At 40.7% G+C, this 25,066-nt stretch overlaps 1 protein-coding gene across 1 annotated transcript in view; it reads left to right on the top strand.

The window, feature by feature from the left end:
* Positions 1 to 1,621: 1,621 nt before the first annotated feature.
* copb1 (COPI coat complex subunit beta 1) overlaps positions 1,622 to 25,066 on the top strand; it is a 70,046-nt gene continuing 46,601 nt past the window's right edge. The window contains exons 1-8 of the mRNA XM_028796078.2: positions 1,622 to 1,779; positions 9,018 to 9,166; positions 13,226 to 13,455; positions 13,823 to 13,992; positions 23,640 to 23,754; positions 24,009 to 24,101; positions 24,417 to 24,554; positions 24,780 to 24,899. Of these exons, the coding sequence (XP_028651911.1) occupies positions 9,076 to 9,166; positions 13,226 to 13,455; positions 13,823 to 13,992; positions 23,640 to 23,754; positions 24,009 to 24,101; positions 24,417 to 24,554; positions 24,780 to 24,899 (957 nt within the window). The 5' untranslated portion in view covers positions 1,622 to 1,779; positions 9,018 to 9,075. The remainder of the gene's footprint in view (positions 1,780 to 9,017; positions 9,167 to 13,225; positions 13,456 to 13,822; positions 13,993 to 23,639; positions 23,755 to 24,008; positions 24,102 to 24,416; positions 24,555 to 24,779; positions 24,900 to 25,066) is intronic.

Below are 25,066 nucleotides of genomic sequence, written 5' to 3'. Positions count from 1 at the left end.
AGTGCCTTTCACTCTATCTATCTATCTATCTATCTATCTATCTATCTATCTATCTATCTATCTATCTATCTATCTATCTATCTATCCTTATATAGTGCCTTTCACTCTATCTATCTATCTATCTATCTATCTATCTATCTATCTATCTATCTATCTATCTATCTATCTATCCTTATATAGTGCCTTTCACTCTATCTATCTATCCTTATATAGTGCCTTTCACTCTATCTATCTATCTATCTATCTATCTATCTATCCTTATATAGTGCCTTTCACTCTATCTATCTATCTATCTATCTATCTATCTATCCTTATATAGTGCCTTTCACTCTATCTATCTATCTATCTATCTATCTATCTATCTATCTATCTATCTATCTATCTATCTATCTATCTATCCTTATATAGTGCCTTTCACTCTATCTATCTATCTATCTATCCTTATATAGTGCCTTTCACTCTATCTATCTATCTATCTATCCTTATATAGTGCCTTTCACTCTATCTATCTATCTATCCTTATATAGTGCCTTTCACTCTATCTATCTATCTATCTATCTATCTATCTATCTATCTATCTATCTATCTATCTATCCTTATATAGTGCCTTTCACTCTATCTATCTATCTATCTATCCTTATATAGTGCCTTTCACTCTCTCTATCTATCTATCTATCCTTATATAGTGCCTTTCACTCTATCTATCTATCTATCTATCTATCTATATAGTGCCTTTCACATCTATTTATCTATCCTTATATAGTGCCTTTCACTCTATCTATATATCTATCTATCCATCCTTATATAGTGCCTTTCACTCTATCTATCTATCTATCTATCTATCTATCTATCTATCTATCTATCTATCTATCTATCTATCTATATAGTGCCTTTCACATCTATCTATCTATCCTTATATAGTGCCTTTCACTCTATCTATATATCTATCTATCCATCCTTATATAGTGCCTTTCACTCTCTCTATCTATCTATCTATCTATCTATAAGCATTCATGGTTATAACCCAGCATGAAGTTCTGTGGATCCCAGTAAGGAGTTTTGAGTCCAAACCGACCCAAAAAGAACAAATTCTCGAGAGCTGAGACATTAAAAGACATGCAGTGTGGATGACGCATAGGACAGGGTCACCATTTAAAAAACGCACAAATCGTTGGTCTCTTTCTTGAACCCATTCTGCAAATATACCTGGGTAATGCCAGGTACTTTGGCTAATAAATTATATATATACACATACACACACACACAAGGTCCTAGCTTGTGCCGGCAACTGTCAAATGAAGCGGTTAAACCTTAAATCTTGACTTGAGCTAAAACTATTTTTTGAGTTTAAACCGAGCTACCTTTTGTAATTACTCTTCTTGGTTAGCTTTTCCTGGTTTAGCTTTAGATTTCTTTTGTTTGTTTTAAATCTTGAATCCCAGCTCGAGCATTTCTTTACCTTTATGTGCCTTTTAACGATTCGCCTCTTTCGTCTGCTGAGCTCATCCCGCGTCGATACAGATCCTGAAGCGGACAATAAAAAAAGAGACGTGGTCTCGTTTCGTACTTTTTGTCCCTCGTATCTCGCCGTAGCACGACATGCGAACGTGTTTTGTAGTTGTTTGTCTTTCTCCGCCCGCCGTACCACGGATGTGGCAGCTCCACGTCACCGCTCAGTTGTAGCTGTTCGTTTCGGTGGAAGTTCTCGCGGTGGGACAGGCGAGACGGGCGACAGGGGGGAAATAAAAAAAGGATACTAAAGACCACCTAAACTGAGAGGTAAGCAAGGGTGAGAGTTTAAAGTACGGGCTGCGTGATTGAAAGGGCCAGCTGCTCGTGCCCCGTATGCCGAGACTGGCGGAGGCGAGTTGTTGTCGAAGTTAAAAGTTCCAGCGGGACGCTGACTGGAGAAAGAGCAGGCTGGACACGCGCCGTGGTCTGGACAGTACTGAAGTCGAAATATACGTGCGGCTTATTCACTCATTGTTGGCTGAACCTGACAGGGTGTCAAAATGCCGTCAGCGAGGCGAGCCGAGAGATCTGAATATCGTGAGGCCTTCATTAGGAGGCCGACACCGCTGCTTTGTAACTGGAAGAGACGGAAGACGGCGGCCCTGCAGTGTTTCCTTCATTTTGGCTGGACGATGTGTGCCAGGCTGGCGACTTGAACAAGGGGCAGTGCCCGGAGGGAGGTGGTGACGTGAACGCATTGCGACTCTGCTTATTTTTAACGCTTTTATGTGAATTTGGTGCCGTGGCTGCGTTTACTCTGACTATTTGGTAGTTCGGGGTCGGAGTCCCTTAGCAGTTTCGTTGGGTTGTGTTTGAAGAAGCAGACCAAGTTGATTGGCTGAGAGTTCGGCGGTGGTCGGCACAAGTCCACCGAATCGCATAGTGTTTAGATATCACGTTACACGATCCCATTAATTAATAAAGAGCGTTGTCTCAGTGTTGGTAGTTTATCAAATGCTCATTTCAGACAACGTATGCTCTCTACATTACATTTATCAGAAACATTTACGTTTGATGTCGGAACGCTTTTTATGGAGCAGTCACGTTTGACGTGCAGCCTCTCTTTAGTGGTCATCAGGTAAGTTAGCTGACGTTTCAATTGAAATCGAAAGGCCTTGTGCAGTTACACAAACGATCTGAACAGGATTATAATCAATAAGGTGGTTAAGTTAGCAAATGATACCATACTAAATGGAAGGACAGATAAATTGTTACAGAAAGATTTGTGGCAGATGAAATTTAAAGGATACGTTTTCATTTCATCAAGCTCGTTTGTTTAGCAAATAACTAAGGTATCCCAACTTTTGATCCAGATACACCCAAAAGTTTGTCAAGGTGTCTCAGTAGTTTCATCCCGATTCCCACAACTTTGTGTTCAAAAAACAGATATTTTTTTTTTAATTTCAGTCCTAAGTGCACTTCCCTCGAGTACCTGATGGACTGTTAAGCTGAAAAAAAAAATCATCTGGATCCTCTTTATATCCGATGCCTTTCAGGATTTTGAAGACCTGGCTAAGGTCCCCACGCACAGTCATCACCTCTTCTTACGACTAAACAGGTGTAATTCTTTGAGGGCTGAATTTTCTTTCCAAAAAACATAGCTTCTGAAATGCAGTGGTTTCACACAGAAGTCAGCATAAAACGTCTGTTGCTGCATGCTGTGGCTGCCAGTTTGCCAAGAAGGTGCGTCAGGCTTGCTGCCAGGCTGTCTTCGTATGGCTGGGGCAGCAGCAGCGGTCACGGTGCATTACATTACAGTCTGGTTTCTACCTCTTGTCATTGTTAAGTGGCAGCCCACACTGGCAAACATTGCCGTAGGCGTATCAGCTACATGAACCTGTTCAGCACCACGAATAGCTGTGGACCAATCAGCAGAAGCTGGAAAATCACATTTGTTTTCAATCACTCGTATCAAAATCGGAGTCCGACAAGTCATAGTCCAGTTCCGAGATAATAGGCAAAACGTCACCCACGGAGTATATTGCTTTACACATTCACTTTGATCTCTCGCCAGATATTTGTGCCATTTTTGCCATTGTTTGCGTCTTGCTACTCACGCAAGTGCAGGAAATGTCAGTCAAACCAGTGAAGCTAACTTTCCTTCTAGCAACAAGAGTCCAACTAAAACCTAACGGTTGGTTTTGTCACAGTTTACAGTTGATTACCATCTTCAACACCTCCTTTTGACAAAAGTTGACATCAGCCTTGAAAGAGTTAATGGTCTTGAGCAGGGGTGTCCAACTCTGGTCCTGGTGGGCCGCAGTAGCTGCAAGTTTTCATTCTAACCCTTTTCCTAATCATTGACCAGTTTTCACTGCTAATTAACTTGTGTTCCCCTCATTTTCATAGCCCTGTTTTTAAGGATTCAGTCCTCTGAATTGATTTGTTTCTTCATTAAATGGCAGCTAAATGAGATGTGAAATGAGTTGACAGATGACCAGCCACATTGGAACGGCAAACTCAAACCAGTTTCTTAATGAGAAGCCAAGTCTTGCCGTTAATTAAAGCCGTTATTGAATATTGTGACTTGTTGCTGCTCTCGTTCTGCCACAGCAGACTTGATTTTCTATTTTTTTTTAAGACCACCGTCAAGATGTTTTGGTGACCTGAGCAGACCATCATGTCCGAGATCTTCACCTTTCCTTATTTCCAGGTGAGCTGGTCATGTGGTGGCTTGTTTTGTGTCTCATTATTGTTTGGCTGCTCATTAAGGAAAAAGAAACAACTAAGCCAGAGGTGTCCAACTCCTGGCTGCAGGTTTTCATTCTAACCCTTTTCTTAATGAGTGACCTGTTTTTGCTGCTAATTAACGTCTTTTGAATTCATTTTATTTGACTTGCTCTTGAAGACTCAGACTCCTTAATTGTTTCTTTTTCCTTAATTTGCTTCCAAACAATCTTGAGATACAAAATGAGCCAAAACAGGACCAGCAAACTGTGACCATCATGCGATATCTGAAAAAAAAGAAAAGTGAAGGTCTCAGGAATGCTGATCTTCTGCTCTTAGAAAAGAGAAATTAAAATTAATTCAAAAGAAATTAATTAGCAGCAAAAACAGATCACTAATTAAGAAAAGGGTTAGAATGAAAACCTGCAAACACTGTGGCCCTCCAGGACTGGAGTTGGACACCCCTGAACTAAGCGGTCTGAGTCACATCATTTAAAACTAAGGCAAAACGAGTTAATCACCAGCAGAAACGGCTCACTAGTTAAGAAGATGGTTTGAATGAAAACCTGCAGCCTCTGCGGTCCACCAGGAACAGAGTTGGACACCCCTTGTCTTGAGTCTGCCACAGTACAACATGCACTTGGTTGCTGTCTGCTGCACAGCTTCAAGTGCTGCTATGTCTTCCTTGTAGCAATGTGACCAGGGGCCTCATGCATAACGCTGTGCGTAGAATTCGCACTATAACATGACGTAAGCACAAAAGCCGAAATGTACGTATGCACAGAAAAATCCAGATGCAGGAATCTGTGCGTTCGCCAACTTCCGCGTTCTTCCGCTACATAAATCCCGCTCAGTGTGGAAATAAATGCACGTGCACACGCCTGCTGTCCCGCCCCAACTCCTCCCAGAATTACGCCTATTTGAATATGCAGATCAATATAAATAGCCTTCTGTGAAAAGCCAATGGGAAAAGCACAGGGAAAATATAAGAATTTCAGCGAATACCAAGTGGAGGCAAAGGAAAAACGTACTATTTGTTGGTTTAAACAGTGAGATAATCAACAAAAGGAAGTTGATTGAGTAGCAGGGTGTCGGAGAAACTCGAAAGCTCACGTTCACAAAGTCACATATCAAAGTTGTCGTGAAAAGGCGAGTCGTAGCCCACCGTCTGAGTGTCATATGAAAGCTTATTAGGGTACAGACAAAAAAAATAGGCACACTGTGGGGGGAAAAAAAGCATGAAATGTCAACTTTAATCTCTAAATTTCCACTTTAATCACGTAGTTTATTTTGCCATTAAAGTAGAACATCATAAACTTCATCTTAAAATCGTTTAATTTACTAGTTTCTCAAATCCCATTGTAACTAAAGTAGCACATTAAATGCTTTGTTCTGTATTTGATCTTCTATGTACTCTGTGTGTGAATCACTACCTGCTTCTTAAACGGGCTTTCTCTTTCTCCGACAGGACACATAATTCATTACATTCGTGATATTACAGCTCTCTGAATAATTAAAATACTGAGATGTATACGCGATATCTTTTTCATGATGATAGGAATGAAAGCATGTTATTAAACATGGGAACACGGTGGCGCAGTGCTTGTTCATGTCTCACGCAAGAGGCTTGCTGCGCCGTGCGCGACCTTCGATGAAATAATTTATTACAGAAGTACTGTCTCTTTCAAACGTACTAACCTCCAATTCCTGTCCTTCCTTTTCTTTCTCCAAATACCCAATCGCCACACAATCAGCTCTGTAATACACGTGAAGCCATTTGTAAGCTTAGAACGCGATTCTTCAAAACGTTTAAGGAACATTGAAATATCTTCGTAGTACATGTTTAATTATTCTATCCGTCTATTCTTCCTGTGTCACGTCAGCACCAGCAGGAATACAACGCAATGCAGGAACAATCCCTGAACTAGCTAGCGCTGCGGCACCGTGTCCTCACATGTTTAATTAACAATACAGATTATTTAAATGAAGTTAAAGTTTTATCTGTATAATATAATCAACATATTTTGCTGCATTTCATCTTAAAAATGATATCGTCATCATATGTAAATACGCGCTTTATAAAGTGGCGCAGGTTGTGCAATATTATAACTGTATCCCAAGTTTACAGTGAGGTGATTGTACTTATAAGTCCAAACAGTTCTACAAGGAGCACTTGATGGACTGATTGAGTGCGTTTATAGTTCTTGGGATGAAACTTTTTCTAAACTGCGAAGTCCGTACAGGAAAGTCTCTGAAACGTTTTGCCGTGGCTGAGGCAGCGTCTGCTTCATGCTGTATACCGATAATTGTCTTTCCGATCAGCTGCTGCTGTGATTCCCCACTCAGATACAGTGATATAAATACTCCGAGTGTTGCAGTGAGAGTAATATGGAAAAAGATGATCTGCTGTGGCAACACCTAACAGGAGCAGCTGAAAGAAGAAGAAGATGCATTGAGAGTAACAACGCTAAAGCAGTTATGGTATTTGGAATACTATGGCTATTCCCTGGACCATTATATTGCTGCAGGTTAATTACAATCAGATGCATTACACTAATAAACAATATGCAGTTAGTTTCAGTGTATTTATAAAGCCGCGTCAGGAATAGATAGATAGATAGATACTTTATTAATCCCAAGGGGAAATTCACATACTCCATGTGGATCTAAGAAAGAAAGGGTGATCACACAGGAACAGTAGCACTGCTTTGACGCTGGGAGCCGCCAGTCTGCAAAACCGAGCGCAGAACTTGCGTACGACAGGGTATGAGGTACCGTGGAAATGTGCGTGGCTTTACGCCAAGTTTAGGTTTTATACATCGCAATTTGAGCGTGGAAACGTTCGTACGCAACATTTCTGTGCGTACGCACCGTGAGGCCCCTGGTGCATAGCCTGGACGGGAGAAGCAGGGGAGTCACCAGTAGAAGAAAGGCACCAGGCTGATTTGTTTTTAAAGGGACAGCTCCCAGCCATTATTTTAATCTTGTTGTTTTTTTAAAGGATGTTTTTTTCTGTTGGATATTAACCTCCACCCTTTCATTTGTTTTTATGGATTATTTATTTAATGACTTATTTTTGAGACACTGCACTATTTATTTGAACACTGTTTTGTTTGCTGGTTTTAAATAAAAGCACTTTGCACATTTTGCACAATCCCTTTGTTTCATTGTTTGTGCCTCACTGCCTAGCTCATCGGTGACATTACAGACGGTGTCGGGTTCCAGAGCTCCCAGAAGCAAGATTGGAGCATGGAGCGGAATCCGCATCGTCACAGTTCCACTCTTGAAGCACACTTTGGCCTTGTTGGACTGGTTCATTCGGTTGTTTGACGCTACAGCTCCTGGTGCAGCAGGAACATCTTTTTTGTTTCCAATGCATCTGTGCAGATGCTTCGCTCTTTCTTCTTCCATCAAGAAGAAACGCTGTATAAGTAGTAATTAGTTTTTTTGTTTTTATTATTTTATCGTGTTTCCTATATTTTCTCATTCGGGGATGGGGAGGTGCAGGGCTCCTTTAAGGCTTGTTTTGGGATTGTAGCTGGGCACATGGCTAATTATGTATGAAAATCCCAGGGATCAGTGTTAGTGTGTATTCTTTGGCAGTGCTCATAATATTCTCTTTATGGTCAGCTAAAGTACCCCTCAAATGAAAATATTGCATTTTGTTTTTTTTTAAATACATCCATCCATCCATCCATTTTCCAACTCGCTGAATCCGAACACGGTCATGGGGGGTCTGCTGGAGCCAATCCCAGAATGGAAATCTGGCAGTGTTTCTCAACCTCGGTGGGTTCAGGACCCATTTTTACCCTTTTAAGTTCACTGACAACGCACATACAGCAAACAAAAAGCTGTTTAGTGTTAAACAACCTTGGATGAAAGAGGAGGGTTTCCCCTTGTTGAAACGAGCGGTTCGAGACTATAAAAAATATATTGTAGCAGTTTGAAGCACTTCGTTGGAGGGGCTGGTTTCTGCTATCCCCCCCTTAACCCCCAAGTGCTTGCGACTCAGCTAGGGAGACAACAACCTTGCAGTAAGCATGGGTGAAATTTCTGCGCATGGCTGCTACAGCTCTGTGATGTCACACTAGCCTTGCAAAGCATGTTGGGTTGCTTGGCAGAAAATGTTCACCTAAACTGGCTGCACTGAAACTTTCCAGGAAAATCTTTGGTAAACAAGGTCACTGGTGAACAGAGCATAATCACTGCAAACATCTCTTTGGGAAATTGTACTGATCCACACTAGTGATTGGATGGAAAGCAATATAATTACTAAAGGGTGTCCTTAAGAACTGAGGAACAAAGTTGATGACAGTTAATTATATGAGGGATATTTAAAAACTTTGAAATCCACTGGGGATCCCAAGGAACAAGTGGAAATAGATGATTAGGAAAAGAGGGGGGAGGACACAGCAACCGCAGTAGAATGAAATTATTCAGCCAAAAACAACTAATTTTGCATTTGTAGCATGTCATAACAAATATGGGAGAAACTAGGGGTCGGTCAGTAATCGCTTGGGTTGATCGGAGTCCCGTGGAAGTGTGGTTAGGCGGAAGCCATTTTATGCTCAAAATAACATCATCATTGGAGCCAGTGAAAAAATTGGGACAGGAGATTTCTGTGGTTTGATGAGACAGAAAATGAGTTATTTACTTTTAATGCCAAGAGTACAGCTTGTCATTACTTAAAAGTCTCATGGGAGGATGCTGTTGGCTGTATTATGTTATGGGGTTGATTATGAAATTTGTATTTCAGACTTACCCTTTACTTACCTTTAATAAGGACTGGCTATTAAAGCTACAATCAGACTTTTATGTTTTGTCTTATTTCTTTTCAGCATCACTTTAGCTCATCAGCTCATCTTTCCTTCCTGGCTGCCCCACATAGCTGGCACGATGACAGCAGCGGAAAATGTTTGCTATACCTTAATAAACGTCCCAATGGACTCTGAGCCACCCTCAGAAATAAGTCTGAAAACAGACCTAGGTATGTATATATTTGTAAGTTACTTTAAATTAAATGAATTAGTCTTTCAGCATTAAGTTTTTTTTTTTTTTTTAAGCTTGGTATTTTGGTGGGATATTTTCTATTTGTGTTAGTGCTGGGCGGTGTGACCAAAATTCTGTATCACGGTATTTTTCAAAATTATACCGGTTTCAGTGTAATTTTTCCCATGCATGAGTGGATGTTAACCACTTTTTCCACTGCAATTTCTGCAGTAGACTGGCTAAGAATAACCTATTCCACTGTAATGGGAATTGTACATTGTACAAAAAGACATTTTAATGTGCACACAAGTATTAAGACAGGTTTGCATGGCCCCATAAATTGATAGTTTTCAAGGGGGTGGCACCAATGAAGAGAAGGAATTAAATTGCATGACCGCTGCAGTCAAAATATAGAACCTTTTTATTGAACAAATTTTGCAAACAACTTAAACTATAATTTTGACAACATATTTTCAACCATCCAAAGAGACATTTAGACTTAGTAAAATATCCAGAAGTGCTTGTCAAAAGTTGTATTGCACTGAACATGTCTTTGAAAAGGAATAAATAGTAAATATTTTTTGTAAACCATCTACACTTTCTGTTAATGTTACCAATCTCTGTCCACTGACACATTAGCTATATGGATTGTAATGGCGTTGGTTATCTCGATCCACCGCTTGCTTTTTTTTTGTTGTAGGCGGTACCTTTGGCAAACGCGTCTGACTCGAGTGTCCTCCAGCTTTTTCAGTTTTACCTGAGGACATGGAGGGTGCCAATACATTCCATACATTCATGGTACACCAAAGCATGATTGCTGGCGACATCTTTAGCTCTACAGCATTTGCAGTAAATAGTTCTTTGGTCCAAATCCGACATTTTAAAACCAAAGTATCTCCAGACAACAGAAACGGCTCCTTTTTTCGGCAAAAGTTCTTCTGTGTCATCACGTTCAACTTTATCATCTGCTACAGCTTCAGTTTCTGAATGTTCTGTCCATTTTCATCGCTCAATCCCTCCACTAACGCATGTATTCCATTGCATGTGTGTGTAGCGGTGTAGTAGTTAAAAAGGTCCCCCCCTTAAACAGTTTTCCGCTGCACCACGTTCCGAAAGTTGTTTAAGCTATTTAAACCGGTATTGCGGTATAAGAAAAATCCATATCATAACAAAAATAAAAAACGGTTTTTGGTATGAACTGGGATACCTCCCAGCACTAATATGTGTTATCTAGCCAACCCGCGGCGTAGTATACGCTGCATAATTATGTATTGATGGGTGAACACTTCCTGAAAGACACAGTTGTCCAAATGGGGTGGGTTTGAGGATACGACTGTAAGTGAATGCAAAGATGGAACTCTGGAGAGAGAGAGAGAGAGAGAGAGAGAGTGGGAGGGAGGGGGAGGGGAGGAGCAGGAGCCCCGAGAGGTTTCGGGTCCTAACCATCCAACGACGGGTCGGCACAACCAGTAACGATCCTTCCGCAGGTTCACCTACGGAACCCGTGTTAGGACATTTACATCCTCTAGATAGGCAAGTTCGATTATCTGACGCCCATTCCGCCCCCGCCATTGTAGTCTGCCGATTTCTTAGTCATCGTTCAATACGCACTGCCTGCTCATGTGTCCGCACCCAATTCCTCACCTGAATTGCTTTCGTCTGTGTACAGTCCACATGCACTTGTGAGTCACATTGACTGTTCATTTTCCACACACTGCCTCAGTCGCATGCACCTGTGAGCCACGTTCGGGCAGGGTGAGGTTTCCCGTGTTGAGTCCAATTAAGCCACAGGCTCCACACCTGGTGGTGCCCTTCCGTCAATTCCTTTCAGTTTCAGCTTTGCAACCATACTCCCCCTGGAACCCAAAGACTTTGGTTACCCGGTTGGCTGCCTGGCGGGTCATGGGAATAACGCCGCCGGATCGCCAGTCGGCATCGTGTATGGTCGGAACTATGACGATATGTGATCTTCTTCGTACCTCCGACTTTTGTTCTTGATTAATGAACACATTCTTGGCAAATGCTCTCACGCCATGGTCGGCTGTTTAGTAAATTGTTGGTGGGCGTGGCTGTCTTGTGTTTGTCTTGCTTGCCATGGACTTAGTGAATTATATACAGTGGGTACGGAAAGTATTCAGACCCCCTTCAATTTTTCACTCTTTGTTATATTGCAGCCATTTGCTAAAATCATTTAAATTAATTTTTTCCCTCATTAATGTACACACAGCACCCCATATTGACAGACAAAAAAAAGAATTTTTGAAATTGTTGCAGATTTATTAAAAAAGAAAAACTGAAATATCTCATGGTCCTAAGTATTCAGACCCTTTGCTCAGTATTTAGTAGAAGCACCCTTTTGAGCTAATACAGCCATGAGTCTTCTTGGGAAAGATGCAACAAGTTTTTCACACCTGGATTTGGGGATCCTCTGCCATTCCTCCTTGCAGATCCTCTCCAGTTCTGTCAGGTTGGACGGTAAACGTTGGTGGACAGCCATTTTTAGGTCTCTCCAGAGATGCTCAATTGGGTTTAAGTCAGGGCTCTGGCTGGGCCATTCAAGAACAGTCACAGAGTTGTTGTGAAGCCACTCCTTCGTTATTTTAGCTGTGTGCTTAGGGTCATTGTCTTGTTGGAAGGTAAACCTTCGGCCCAGTCTGAGGTCCTTAGCACTCTGGAGAAGGTTTTTGTCCAGGATATCCCTGTACTTGGCCGCATTCATCTTTCCCTCGATTGCAACCAGTCGTCCTGTCCCTGCAGCTGAAAAACACCCCCACAGCATGATGCTGCCACCGCCATGCTTCACTGTGGGGACTGTATTGGACAAGTGATGAGCAGTGCCTGGTTGTCTCCATACATACCGCTTAGAATTAAGGCCAAAAAGTTCTATCTTGGTCTCATCAGACCAGAGAATCTTATTTCTCACCATCTCAGAGTCCTTCAGGTGTCTTTTAGCAAACTCCATGCGGGCTGTCATGTGTCTTGCACTGAGGTATGTGTGGAGACAACCAGGCACTGCTCATCACTTGTCCAATACAGTCCCCACAGTATATACATTATCTATATATGTCTACAGTATATATTATCTATATATATATCTGTATATATTATATATTATGTAATATATATATATAGATAATGTGTGTGTGTAGATATAGATAGATATAGAGTAGATTTGTCTTCTTATTTTTTGTCATCTTATAATTATTATTAAAGTGTGCTTGAGTGTAAAAATCATAACCTGCATGTCCGTTTTAATACGGACAACTGTAAACCTACTTTTGCCTACCTCTGTGTGTGTGTGTGTGTGTGTGTGTGTATACATTATTTATATAGTGATGTGTGGGGCACAGACTTTCACAAGAGTGAAGGAGGCGAGTCCAGGTTTCTAGCAGAATCAGCTTTGTGTTGTCTTAAAGTTGTCCGAGTGGGAGCTGTGTCTTTAGCGCACATCAAACCCCAGTCGGCATGCAGTGTCTCTGATGTCATGCTGTATTTGCTCCCTTATCAGAATAAAATAGTAGATAGACTTCCAGCATAAGTGCAAAGTCAGACAGTGAGCATACGGCCAAATTAGCGGTCGGTTTTAAAATGTTCCCCACATCAGGCAACAGACGCGTTACACGGCAAGTGTGTGAGCTTGCAGTTGCATAGACACCAAAAAAGCAACCCCTGCCTGCGTTAAGAGTTTCGGTCCACAGTGTAGTTGAGGGGTAGTCGGTGGTATATGCGATGGTTGTTATGTATTTATTTGTTAACTTTGAGTGAAGCTATCATTATACAGGCAGCACAAGCATTCCACCTTGCTGGTTTTAATCTTGGATCCCAAATCTCACACTTCTGTCTTCTGTACATGTTGGCTGCCACTCCATTTATCGTATGTGTGCATAGATATGCTGTGTGTTTCATAGATTGTTGTCTGAATGCAGTTCATTATTCTCCTGAAAAGACGTATTTCAGATCCTCAGCCTCTACCCTTATATTAGAATAAGATGAATGCTGTATGCTTTACATAATGGATTGTTTTCTACTTATTTCTTTTTACTGCCTTTATTTTTAGAAAAGGGTGATGTTAAGGCAAAGACAGAGGCTCTGAAGAAGGTGATAATAATGATTCTCAATGGAGAAAAGCTGCCAGGACTACTGATGACGATCATACGCTTTGTGCTACCGCTTCAGGACCATACAATTAAAAAACTTCTGCTGGTCTTCTGGGAAATTGTACCCAAGACCACTCCTGATGGCAAACTGTTGCAGGAGATGATCTTGGTGTGTGATGCATACAGAAAGGTAAGCAAGCATCGTCTTCCGTTAATATGGCTGTTTGCTGTTTTCACAAGTAAATCCAGAGAGCCAAAAAAAACTACTGTTTCTTGTTAATGTACAATATCCAAAGAGTCATGCTGGTAAATGAGCTAAACACCTTGACGTCTGGCAAGTTCATTGTATGATATCTCTCTGGTCCTGCTTTCCATTTTTTTAGGGTATCTTGACCACTCATTTTTTGCTGGAATTATTGTGCTGTATTTATATATTTGTAATCCTAACATACATTTTTTCCCTAATTTTATTATTTCACCACTTCAGTAAATGTTGAACTTATGGTCTCCACTCCTTCTAAAGTAACCTACAGCAAATTATTTCCTTTTCCTTGTAGGACTTGCAGCATCCCAATGAGTTCATTCGTGGGTCAACACTGAGATTTCTTTGCAAGCTGAAAGAGTCTGAGCTCCTTGAGCCCTTAATGCCAGCTATCCGTGCATGTCTGGAACATCGACACAGCTATGTTCGCAGAAACGCTGTCCTTGCAATTTACACAATTTACAGGTGACTGTATGGCATGTATAAATGTGTGTGTGTTATAGAGTTAGTGCATTCTTCCTATGTTTTGTGCAAGTTTTGTTAACTGCTGTCTCTGATAAATATGTAACAGTCAGAAAAACCTCTGCACGTTTCACGAGAAATCTGTGAAATGAAGGCTGCTTAGCATGAAAAAGAGTGTGAATTGAAGATAGAGAGAAATAGTAATTAAATAGTACAGTCACTGTTAGCCGTGGAAGTGCAAGCTAGTATTTCTGTACGGTAATGTAACAAGTATTAGTCTTATACTTATCAGTAACTTAGTGTCTAGAGCATTTGAGTGAAACCAAATATGTCTCTAAATGGTCATTAGTAGGTTCTGAAATTGGTCAGGTGTGAAAGGCAGAAGTTTCAAGGTACAGGAATTCTACTCAGTAGTCATGGCTCAGGAGAGTGACAAGTGTTGCTTGTTAATTACAACAAAAACAATGTATTTCTTGTGTAGTCCAAAATCACACAAGGAGTGCCTCAGTAGGCCTTAACAGGACTTGTTTTTTAACAGCCCGCCCAGCCTTGACTCCCTAAGAACACACGAATTAGCAGGCTCAAATACAAATTTCACATTACTCAGCACATATGACAGTAATGACCCAATAAACCTGTAAATGGAGCTTGTGTGCATGAAGTCTTCCCTGCTTTGGATGAGGTACCCTGTCAAAAGCTAGTTCTTGTCCTGACTTTTAGTCTCACAGGGCCAGACTTAGTTTAGGGACACCCTGTTAAAAAGTGTCAAAATCTTGTGTTGCAAAGGCTCCACACACAGGGCTTCTTCCTGAAACACTCGCCCCCGATTTCTTCAGTCCATGCATTTTAAACCACCGTCGAGGTTTTGAGGGAAAGAGCAAAAGGTACTGAACTAAAGACTTGATGCTGAGAGAAAGGAAAAAAGCTAAAATTGGTGTTAAACATTCAGGAGCTCAGGAACATAAGGCAACTGAAGCTTAATTAATCTGCACGTTGTAATGAGCGATATGACGGTGGAGATAGACAGACACGTAGACCACAGCAGCTACTTGGCCCCATGCATTTGAGAAACTCCTCTGTCTGCTATGATAACTTTTTAACTGTTGCTTCACTTTATAGCATAATAGTAGCAAATAGAGTTTAGATAAAGATTGTGGTCTGTGGTTATACAATGTGTTAAAACACTGCGGCTATTTTGTCATGGCATGACATTTCCAATTAGACAGCAATGTTACATTTCTTTAGTTATTTGTTTGACATGCAGTCAGATGATGGGTTCTGTGCCACGTTGTCCTTGCTTTACTGGTGCCGTTATATATAGGTAATTTTGTTGATTTGGGTTTCGAGTCCTGAAATCTGCATCTCCTGTGGCTCTTCATTATCTGCTGTCCTAATTGAAGTCCTTTTAATGGAGTCTGACACACAGTTTACTTCAACTTTACTGTTCGTATTTTCATGAATACAGCCATGAATTGACTCCTACACTATCGTCGTAACGCTGAACATCAGAGAGCACACACTGCACCTGTGTCAACGTGCCATTCTCGCTTACCATTGGTCTAGTGATGTCTTCAAGTGCCAACGTAAAATCTTATGCTACAGAGATGATAATTTGCTCTCTGCACACGTGACACCCATTTTTATATCTAATAGGGTTTTTTTAGGAGACGTTTCGACAGAAAAGAAGCTTGCTGTCTGTCAGACCAGGTTAGCGAAAGCACCTCTGATCTTTGCAGTTCTAAATCACTGCCCTTAACTTTGAGCACCGCTCCCATGAGGCGTTGCATTGGTTTAGAAATGTGACACACAGTGAGCCGTCTAATTGTCCCACCCATTTTTAAGTACACTTCACTGATGGTTGTCTCCAGACAAATATATTATACGTCTGGCTTCAGCCAGACTAGATCTGACTTTACTCTGGCTACCAGGGAGTGTTGTCAAAAAATATCAATTTAATAATATCCGAAATTCTGAAACAATACCAGAGCTCATTTTCTGCAATCTCGATTCTGTCAGATCAGATGTCTTTTCCTTTTCTGACACAAACATACTTACTCGCACACACCCTGCTCCCACACTTCCTCTCATTCACCGTGCTACTGTTCAAAATCAATAATGAAAACTGCAGCCTTCAAACAAATGTATTCCACGGAATTCAGTGCCCCCTTGTGATTTAGTGTAGGCACATAAAGGCCGGATTGCTTCTTATCTTTTTGTGCTCGTGTGCTTTTGCTCTTTGTTTCTCCTTTTGATTTAATGCATGCTTCTGTGGTGCACAAGCGGCCAGTTCTCCCGATTGCTTCTGGAGTTTGCAGGCTTATCACGTTTTAGTTGGGTGCTCACAGTAAACTTTATTAAATTGGAGTCTCAAAATACCACTTTTCAGAAAGTGTTCAGATTTAACCAGTTTGGTACACATGCACTGCTCTGTTGGCAGTAAATTTAAATTCTGTAACAAGATCTTTTCAACAAAGAAATATGTAAGTGTAGAAAATCAGCAATAATAATAATAGTAATATAGTTTCTTGACATCCTAGAACTCTGTACAAAGACATTTAAAAGACAGGCCATTTAAAGAAATGTACTTACCCTGTTTCTGTACTTGGTCCCCTTGCTCCTAAACATTTACTCCGGTAGCTTCCTCAGTTTTTATGTTTGTGTGTCGAGCAAAATTTTGAAAGGCTTTTTTGTGGGTCACCATGGAAAAAGAGCATGGAAAGCACTGCTTTAGGGTTCAGCAATATTGCACCACTTTACTTGCACTACTCACGTTTTACTGGCTTGTGACAATGTTCAGAAGCCTCTGACAAGCGCACTACTATAAAAACCTTAGGGGTCTTTCTTTGAGCAGCTACTTTTTCTAATTTATATACAGGGTGAGTCAAAATTATGTTAACTCTAATGGTACTGCTATGTACAGTGCATCCGTAAAGTATTCACAGCGCATCACTTTTTCCACCTTTTGTTATGTTACAGCCTTATTCCAAAATGGATTAAATTAATTTTTTTCCTCAGAATTCTACACACAACACCCCATAATGACAACGTGAAAAAAGTTTACTTGAGGTTTTTGCAAATTTATTAAAAATAAAAAAATTGAGAAAGCACATGTACAGAAGTATTCACAGCCTTTGCCATGAAGCTCCAAACTGAGCTCAGGTGCATCCTGTTTCCCCTGATCATCCTTGAGATGTTTCTGCAGCTTCATTGGAGTCCACCTGTGGTAAATTCAGTTGACTGGACATGATTTGGAAAGGCACACACCTGTCTATAGAAGGTCCCACAGTTGGTGTCAGAGCACAAACCAAGCATGAAGTCAAAGGAATTGTCTGTAGATTTCCGAGACAGGATTGTCACGAGGCATAAATCTGGGGAAGGTTACAGAAAAATTTCTGCTGCATTGAAGGTCCCAATGAGCACAGTGGCCTCCATCATCCATAAGTGGAAGAAGTTCGAAACCACCAGGACTCTTCCTAGAGCTGGCCGGCCATCTAAACTGAGCGATCGGGGGAGAAGGGCCTTAGTCAGGGAGGTGACCAAGAACCGGATGGTCACTCTGTCAGAGCTCCAGAGGTCCTCTGTGGAGAGAGGAGAACCTTCCAGAAGGACAACCATCTCTGCAGCAATCCACCAATCGGGCCTGTATGGTAGTGTAGAGTGGCCAGACGGGAGCCACTCCTTAATAAAAGGCACATGGCAGCCCGCCTGGAGTTTGCCAAAAGGCACCTGAACGACTCTCAGACCATGAGAAAGAAAATTCTCTGGTCTGATGAGATAAAGATTGAACTCTTTGGTGTGAATGCCAGGCGTCACGTTTGGATGAAACCAGTCACTGCTCATCACCAGGCCAATACCATCGCTACAGTGAAGCATGGTGGTGGCAGCATCATGCTGTGGGGATGTTTTTCAGCGGCAGGAACTGGGAGACTAGTCAGGATAAAGGGAAAGATGACTGCAGCAATGTACAGAGACATCCTGGATGAAAACCTGCTCCAAAGCGCTCTTGACCTCAGACTGGGGTGACGGTTCATCTTTCAGCAGGACAACGACCCTAAGCACACAGCCAAGATATCAAAGGAGTGGCTTCAGAGGTGCTTGAGAGGTGCTGCAAAGAGGAATGGGCGAAACTGGCCAAGGATAGGTGTGCCAAGCTTGTGGCATCATATTCAAAAAGACTTGAGGCTAGAATCGCTGACAAAGGTGCATCGACAAAGTATTGAGCAAAGGCTGTGAATACTTATGGACATGGGATTTCTCAGTTTTTTTATTTTTAATAAATTTGCAAAAACCTCAAGTAAACTTTTTTTCACGTTGTCATTATGGGGTGTTGTGTGTAGAATTCTGAGGAAAAAAATTAATTTAATCCATTTTGGAATAAGGCTGTGACATAACAAAATGTGGAAAAAGTGATGCGCTGTGAATACTTTCCGGATGCACTGTATATACTTACATACAATTTTTGTGCCACATATGGTACATGAGTTGAACATGATGGTGAACAGGTTGAGACATTCCTGTAAATCATCCTGCACATATGAAGTATGTTTTGTGAGTAAATTGTTTCTGCCATTCAGATGTTAACATAATTTTGACTCACCCTATGTCTGGTATACAGTAGTTGGTAAATTTAACTTGTGAGTTATTTAGAGTAGGAGGGTGGGGAAAGACTCAATGCCATTTTGATTGCTCCACACTACAACTTGCCTTTTTCTTATTTTTCTCTTTGCATTAATGCACTGATTTATTTTGGTGGATGTACGGTAAAACCTTGGATTGCGACTAACTTGGTCTGCGAGTGTTTTGCAAGACGAGCTAAAATTTTGAATAAATTTTAACTTGATAAATGAGCGAGATCTTGCAATATGAGTAGTACGTATACGCTTTGTCTGCTGAGTGTCACGTGATCACAACTGAGCTGATGGTTCTTCTCTCTCTCTTGCTGCGGGATTGTGGGTAATCATCTCCCATTCTCGGTCTCAGTTGGCGTGCCTCACTCATATAGTCCACATCCGTACAAGCGTATACTGTTCACTATAGCATTGTGACCATGTGTGTGTTTTAACATGCAAGTCCTGGTCTTGCACCCCAAAACACGAAGCTGAGTCTCAGTACTTCAGCAACACCAGCTTTATTCAGCTTGAAACAGGAACAGCACGGTTATTTATTGTAGCAGGGTCTGCCACTCTCCTATACACAGACACAGCAGGCAGGCAAGGTCGGTGCCAGGTTAGTGGCCAAGTAATACTGTGCTCTGCATTTATAATGTTCCCACTCCAGCCACTGTAAAAAAACCTCACATTGGTTCCATTCCATCTGAACTAGTGTGGTGCAGAGGTGTTACCCATTGCATGGCTCAACTCGGGTCCTAATCTGGGATCCTGAGTTGGTTTGTTATGTCGTGGGTGTGGCAATGCGCTGCATCAGCGCGTGCTCCTAACCTCCTCCTTGTATCACCCATCAACAGCAGGTGCTTATAGCATGTCCGCGATGTTTTCGGATTCGCTTTTGCGGCGAACTGCTACAGCGCTGGGAGCCTGTGGTTGCTTCGGGATGCTCTTCCGCGTGTCGTCCCGTTCGGTGGAATCCCAAAACAGTTTAGAAACCTTACAGTGCATAAAGCATTTTTAATAGTTTTATGTCCAAGTGTAGTGACTCTTCAGGCAAAAGGAACTGTCATTGGATAGGTTCCTTGTTAAAGTCGTAAAAAAAGAAAGATATTCCAGTGAGCCAACAGATAGCAGGGATTTCGTTAGTTATAGTGAAAGTCGTCCTGCACAATAACCCTCCTCTCTCTCGTTTCCCTCACACCAGCCACGATTCTTTTCCAAGGTAAAGTGCAGGTTAATTTGTTTTGTGTATTTTTACTTTATATTTTGTACTAGCAAAATACCCGCGCTTCGCAGCGGAGAAGTAGTGTGTTAAAGAGGTTATGAAAAAAAAAGGAAACATTTTAAAAATAACGTAACATGATTGTCAATGTAATTGTGTTGTCATTGTTATGAGTGTTGCTGTGTTTTATATATATATAAAATACACACACACACATATAAACATATATATACATATACACATATATATACATATCTACATATATATATATATATATATACATATACACATCCACATATCAACATATATATATACACATATATACACACACACACGCTTTATGGGTGATGATAGTTTTACTGTTTTTATCTTTATTTTATTTTATTGTAGAATCAACTCCTATCTGCGCACAGCAGGGCAGCCGTGGGCGGATGCGTATGGTGTATTCACTCCATGTTATCGTGCATTGCGCTGTCAGTGGTATTTTGATAAAAGAATTTGAACAACATATAAGAAGCGTATAAATTATTAAACAGTAAAACATTAACATTTAAGAAGTAAAGTTACATTAAGTACTACTGCAGTGCCTTCGGGTATACCTCATTTTTTGTTTGCCCATTACATGCTTAAATGTATACATTTTTTGGTGCACCTACCCGAGAACACGCGACATATAACCGAGCGTGGGAGAAGCATGGATTTTAAACATGCGTTGAGTTCATCTGCTGGTCTCCCTCGTGGAATAACTGGTAATGTTTCACTAAAATGTACAGCGAGTAAAACGACATTACCTCCTATTTTTTTTTTTACGATCTCTGAGATGTTGCTTTTTTCGGTTCAAGGCTTCATAAGCTCTTTTATGTTGTATGGTGTACTTATCCCAAACCATCATCTTTGAATGTTGCAAGACTTTCGCCTTGTATGTAGATCGGGGTAATTACATTCATTGCATTCCTAGTCTGAATCACAATCTGATTGTATGGGTGGTTACCTGGCACTGTAGGGTTGCCACCCGTCCTTTAAAATACGGAATCGTGCCGCGTTTGAGAATGAAATTGCGCGTCCCGTTTTGAATCAATACTGGACGGGATTTATCCCGTATTTTTTTATCATTTTTTTTTTAAAGCAGCGTCTCATGCAAATCATCCCACACGCATTTTATGAAGATGCCTCCTTTCGTACTTTTGATTGGGTAATACTTGATGTCATCGTTAGTTTGATTGGTGGTTTTAACTGTCCAGTGAGGAGGGCGTGTCTTTTAAGTACAGTCTGCAAAGTGTTGGTACTGAGATGTGGCGTGAGCGCCATAGTTGAAGCCCCTAACGTTGCGGTCAGCAAGTCGGCTAACATCCGCCATGTGCCATCTTTCAGTTGCGAGAAGCAGATCATAGAATGGTTGAAACTGTTGCCCCTAACGTTGCGCCACGGCGTGTGGTTCGTTTATACCTCGTGTCTTGTCATTAAACTTTTATCTTGCGAATATGTTATTGCAATCCGCAGCGGGAGCGTTTCTATAAACTTAATTTAAACTTACGTTTTACACCGTGCTTTGTTTCCCTTATGAACATGCTTGTACGCTTAACTCGCTCCGTTCTCAATTGTTTAATTAATTTTTTGCTCTTCGCTGTTTGCGGCTGTTCCTCCATTTCCCCCTACTTCGTTTTTTTATCTCGCGAATATGTTATTGCAATCCTTAACGGGAGCGTTTCAATAAACTGATTGAAAATAGTTTTGCATTTACCTTTTTAGTAAAAGGCGAGCTTTTAAGCCTGAGAAATCACCCCGTAAATGCACACGTTTAATTGGACATGTGTTAATATGTATGGTTACACAGTATTAAAAGACAGTGAACAACGTCAGTTACCTTTCTTCCCGCGTTTGATAAAAGGTGAGCTTTTAAGCCTGAGAAATCACCCCGTAAATGCACACGTTTAATTGCACATGTGTTAATATGTATGCTTACACAGTATTAAAAGACAGTGAAAAATTAACGTCATTTACCTTCGTTCCCGCGTGTGACTCGTGCTGTAAATGTCTTCCTTGTTTTTAGTTCACGTGATTACGTAGGAGGCGTGATGACGCGATACGTGACTCCGCCTCCTCCATTACAGTGTATGGACAAAAAATATGTTCCAGTTATGACCATTACGCTTTGAATTTCGAAATGAAACCTGCCTAACTTTTGTAAGTAAGCTGTAAGGAATGAGCCTGCCAAATTTCAGCCTTCCACCTACACGGGAAGTTGGAGAATTAGTGATGAGTGAGTCAGTCAGTGAATGAGTGAGTGAGTGAGTGAGTGAGTCAGTCAGTCAGTCAGTGAGGGCTTTGCCTTTTATTATTATAGATTAATCATTTTTATATGAATAATTTTGGGTTGTGGAACAAATTGAGTTTCCATTATTTCTTATGGGGAAATTTGCTTTGATATACAACATTTCGATTGGATTAAGGTCAGGGCTTTGACTTGGCCATTCCAAAACATTAACTTTATTCTTCTTTAACCATTCTTTAGTAGAACGACTTGTGTGCTTAGGGTCGTTGTCTTGCTGCATGACCCACCTTCTCTTGAGATTCAGTTCATGGACAGATGTCCTGACATTTTCCTTTAGAATTCTCTGATATAATTTAGAATTCCTTGTTCCATCAATGAAGGCAAGCCGTCCTGGCCCAGATGCCGCAAAACAGGCCCAAACCATGATACTACCACCACCATGTTTCACAGATGGGATGATAAGGTTCTTATGCTGGAATGCAGTGTTTTCCTTTCTCCAAACATAACGCGTTTCATTTAAACCAAAAAGTTCTATTTTGGTCTCATCTGTCCACAAAACATTCTTCCAATAGCCTTCTGGTTTGTCCACGTGATCTTAAGCAAACTGCAGATGAGCAGTAATGTTTTTTTTGGAGAGCAGTGGCTTTCTCCTTGCAACCCTGCCATGCACACCATTGTTGTTGAGTGTTCTCCTGATGGTGGACTCATGAACATGAACATGAGCCAATGTGAGAGAGGCCTTCAGTTGCTTAGAAGTTACCCTGGGGTCCTTTGTGACCTCGCCGACTATTACACGCCTTGCTCTTGGAGTGATCTTTGTTGGTTGACCACTCCTGGGGAGGGTAACAATGCTGTTGAATTTCCTCCATTTGTACACAATCTGTTTGACTGTGGATTGGTGGAGTCCAACCTCTTTAGAGATGGTTTTGTAACCTTTTCGAGCCTGATGAGCATCAACAACTCTTTTTGTGAGGTCCTCAGAAATCTCCTTTGTTCGTGCCATGATACACTTCCACAAATGTGTGTTGTGAAGAGCAGACTTTGATAGATCCATGTTCTTGAAATAACACAGGGTGCCCACTCACAGCCGATTGTCATCCCATTGATTGAAAACACCGGACTCGAATTTCACCTTCAAACTAACTGCTAATCCTAGAGGTTCACATACTTTTGCCACTCACAAATGTGTAATATTCGATCATATTCCTCAATAAATAAATGACCAAGTATAATATTTTTGTCTCATTTGTTTAACTGGTTTCTCTTTATCTACTTTTAGGAGTTGAATGAAAATCTGATGATGTTTTAGGTCATATTTATGCAGAAATATAGAAAATTCTAAAGGGTTCACAAACTTTCAAGCACAACTGCATGAGTGCTTTGAATTACAAGCACGTTTTCGGAATGAATTACGCTCGCAAACCAAGTCACCACTGTAGTGTTTGTGGTTTCATGTGTTCCATTTTCATTTTAATGGATATGTGAATAAAAACTGTTCATAAACGGTTGAAGTGTTGAAATTCAGGACTAACAAACATTTCTTTTGCAGGAATTTCGAAAACTTAATTCCTGATGCTCCTGAGCTGATTCATGATTTTCTTGTGAATGAGAAAGATTCGAGTTGCAAGCGGAATGCATTTATGATGTTGATTCATGCTGATCAGGTATATTGGCAGTGTGCATCTTTTAATGATGGAGAATCCTGAAAAAGACCTTTGTCTCTCATTGTGAATTCACCAGCATCTTCATTTTCTTTAGTTTAAAACACTAATGCATGTAGAGTCTGTTGAATTTATACAACTGACAAAATCCGAGTCAAAGTGCATGTTTTCCAAAGGTCACATCAATTAGAAAACAATTTATTACAGCACGGCATAATAATTTCCCTCTAAGTTGTGTGTTTTGTCTTGTGTTTTAGGACAGAGCACTGGACTACCTTAGCACATGTATTGACCAGGTCCATGCGTTTGGAGACATTCTTCAGTTAGTTATTGTAGAATTGATCTATAAGGTAAGGTAGATAAATGTGCTTCTTTCTCAATTATTGCACTTATGAATAAATAATAACCCTGTAAACGTGTTAACTGAGCAGTGCTTTAGTTTCACAGATTGATATTGTGAAATAAGTTACATTTATTTTTGGCAGATGGTCAATAGTATATTGTGTGTCTGATTTTCTGCTGACTGAAAAAAGTCACATTTAGTTTTGTCACATTTTACTTTATATGGTGAAACTGTCATAAATCATCATCAGTGTGTATCTATAGTGGTGATGTAACACTGTTCTCTTTAATATCTACATTTACTTATTTTTTAATTCTTTAAGGTCTGTCATGCCAATCCTTCAGAAAGAGCTCGGTTCATTCGCTGTATCTATAATCTCTTACAATCATCGAGTCCTGCCGTTAAATATGAAGCAGCTGGAACTTTAGTGACTCTCTCCAGTGCCCCAACTGCTATCAAGGTTCGATTTTTGTTTTCTTTTTCTTTCAGTTTGACTTTCTTTCTTCCTTCTTTATTTGATCAGAGCTATCTGGTGGGTGGTTTGGCGTGTGGTGGGTGTGATAACGCGCTGTTGTCAGCTCATGCGCTCAACCTCTATCTGGTGGAAGTTAGTGCCAAGGAAACATCAATGTAATTTTACCGTACATTTTGCATTTAAATGTAAAATTAATTTGCTTTTCTGCAGGCCGCTGCCCAGTGTTACATTGACTTGATTATAAAGGAAAGCGATAATAATGTGAAGCTGATTGTTCTTGATCGTCTGATTGAATTAAAGGAGCATCCCACACACGAAAGAGTACTACAGGTATGTGGTAGAGAACAATGAAGTGCAGTAATTTCTTGCATTCATATAGTGAAATAAAATCTCTAATTCAGTGGTTCCCAGGTTCCATCCTAGGTAACCCCTATGGCTGCAGGTTTGAGGTTTTTATTCCAACCAGTTTCATTATTATTTATAATTGATCTTATTAT

Source organism: Erpetoichthys calabaricus, chromosome 2, assembly GCF_900747795.2.
Source record: "Erpetoichthys calabaricus chromosome 2, fErpCal1.3, whole genome shotgun sequence".
Classification (NCBI taxonomy): Eukaryota; Metazoa; Chordata; class Cladistia; order Polypteriformes; family Polypteridae; genus Erpetoichthys; species Erpetoichthys calabaricus.
This window is presented reverse-complemented; position numbering and strand designations above follow the sequence as displayed.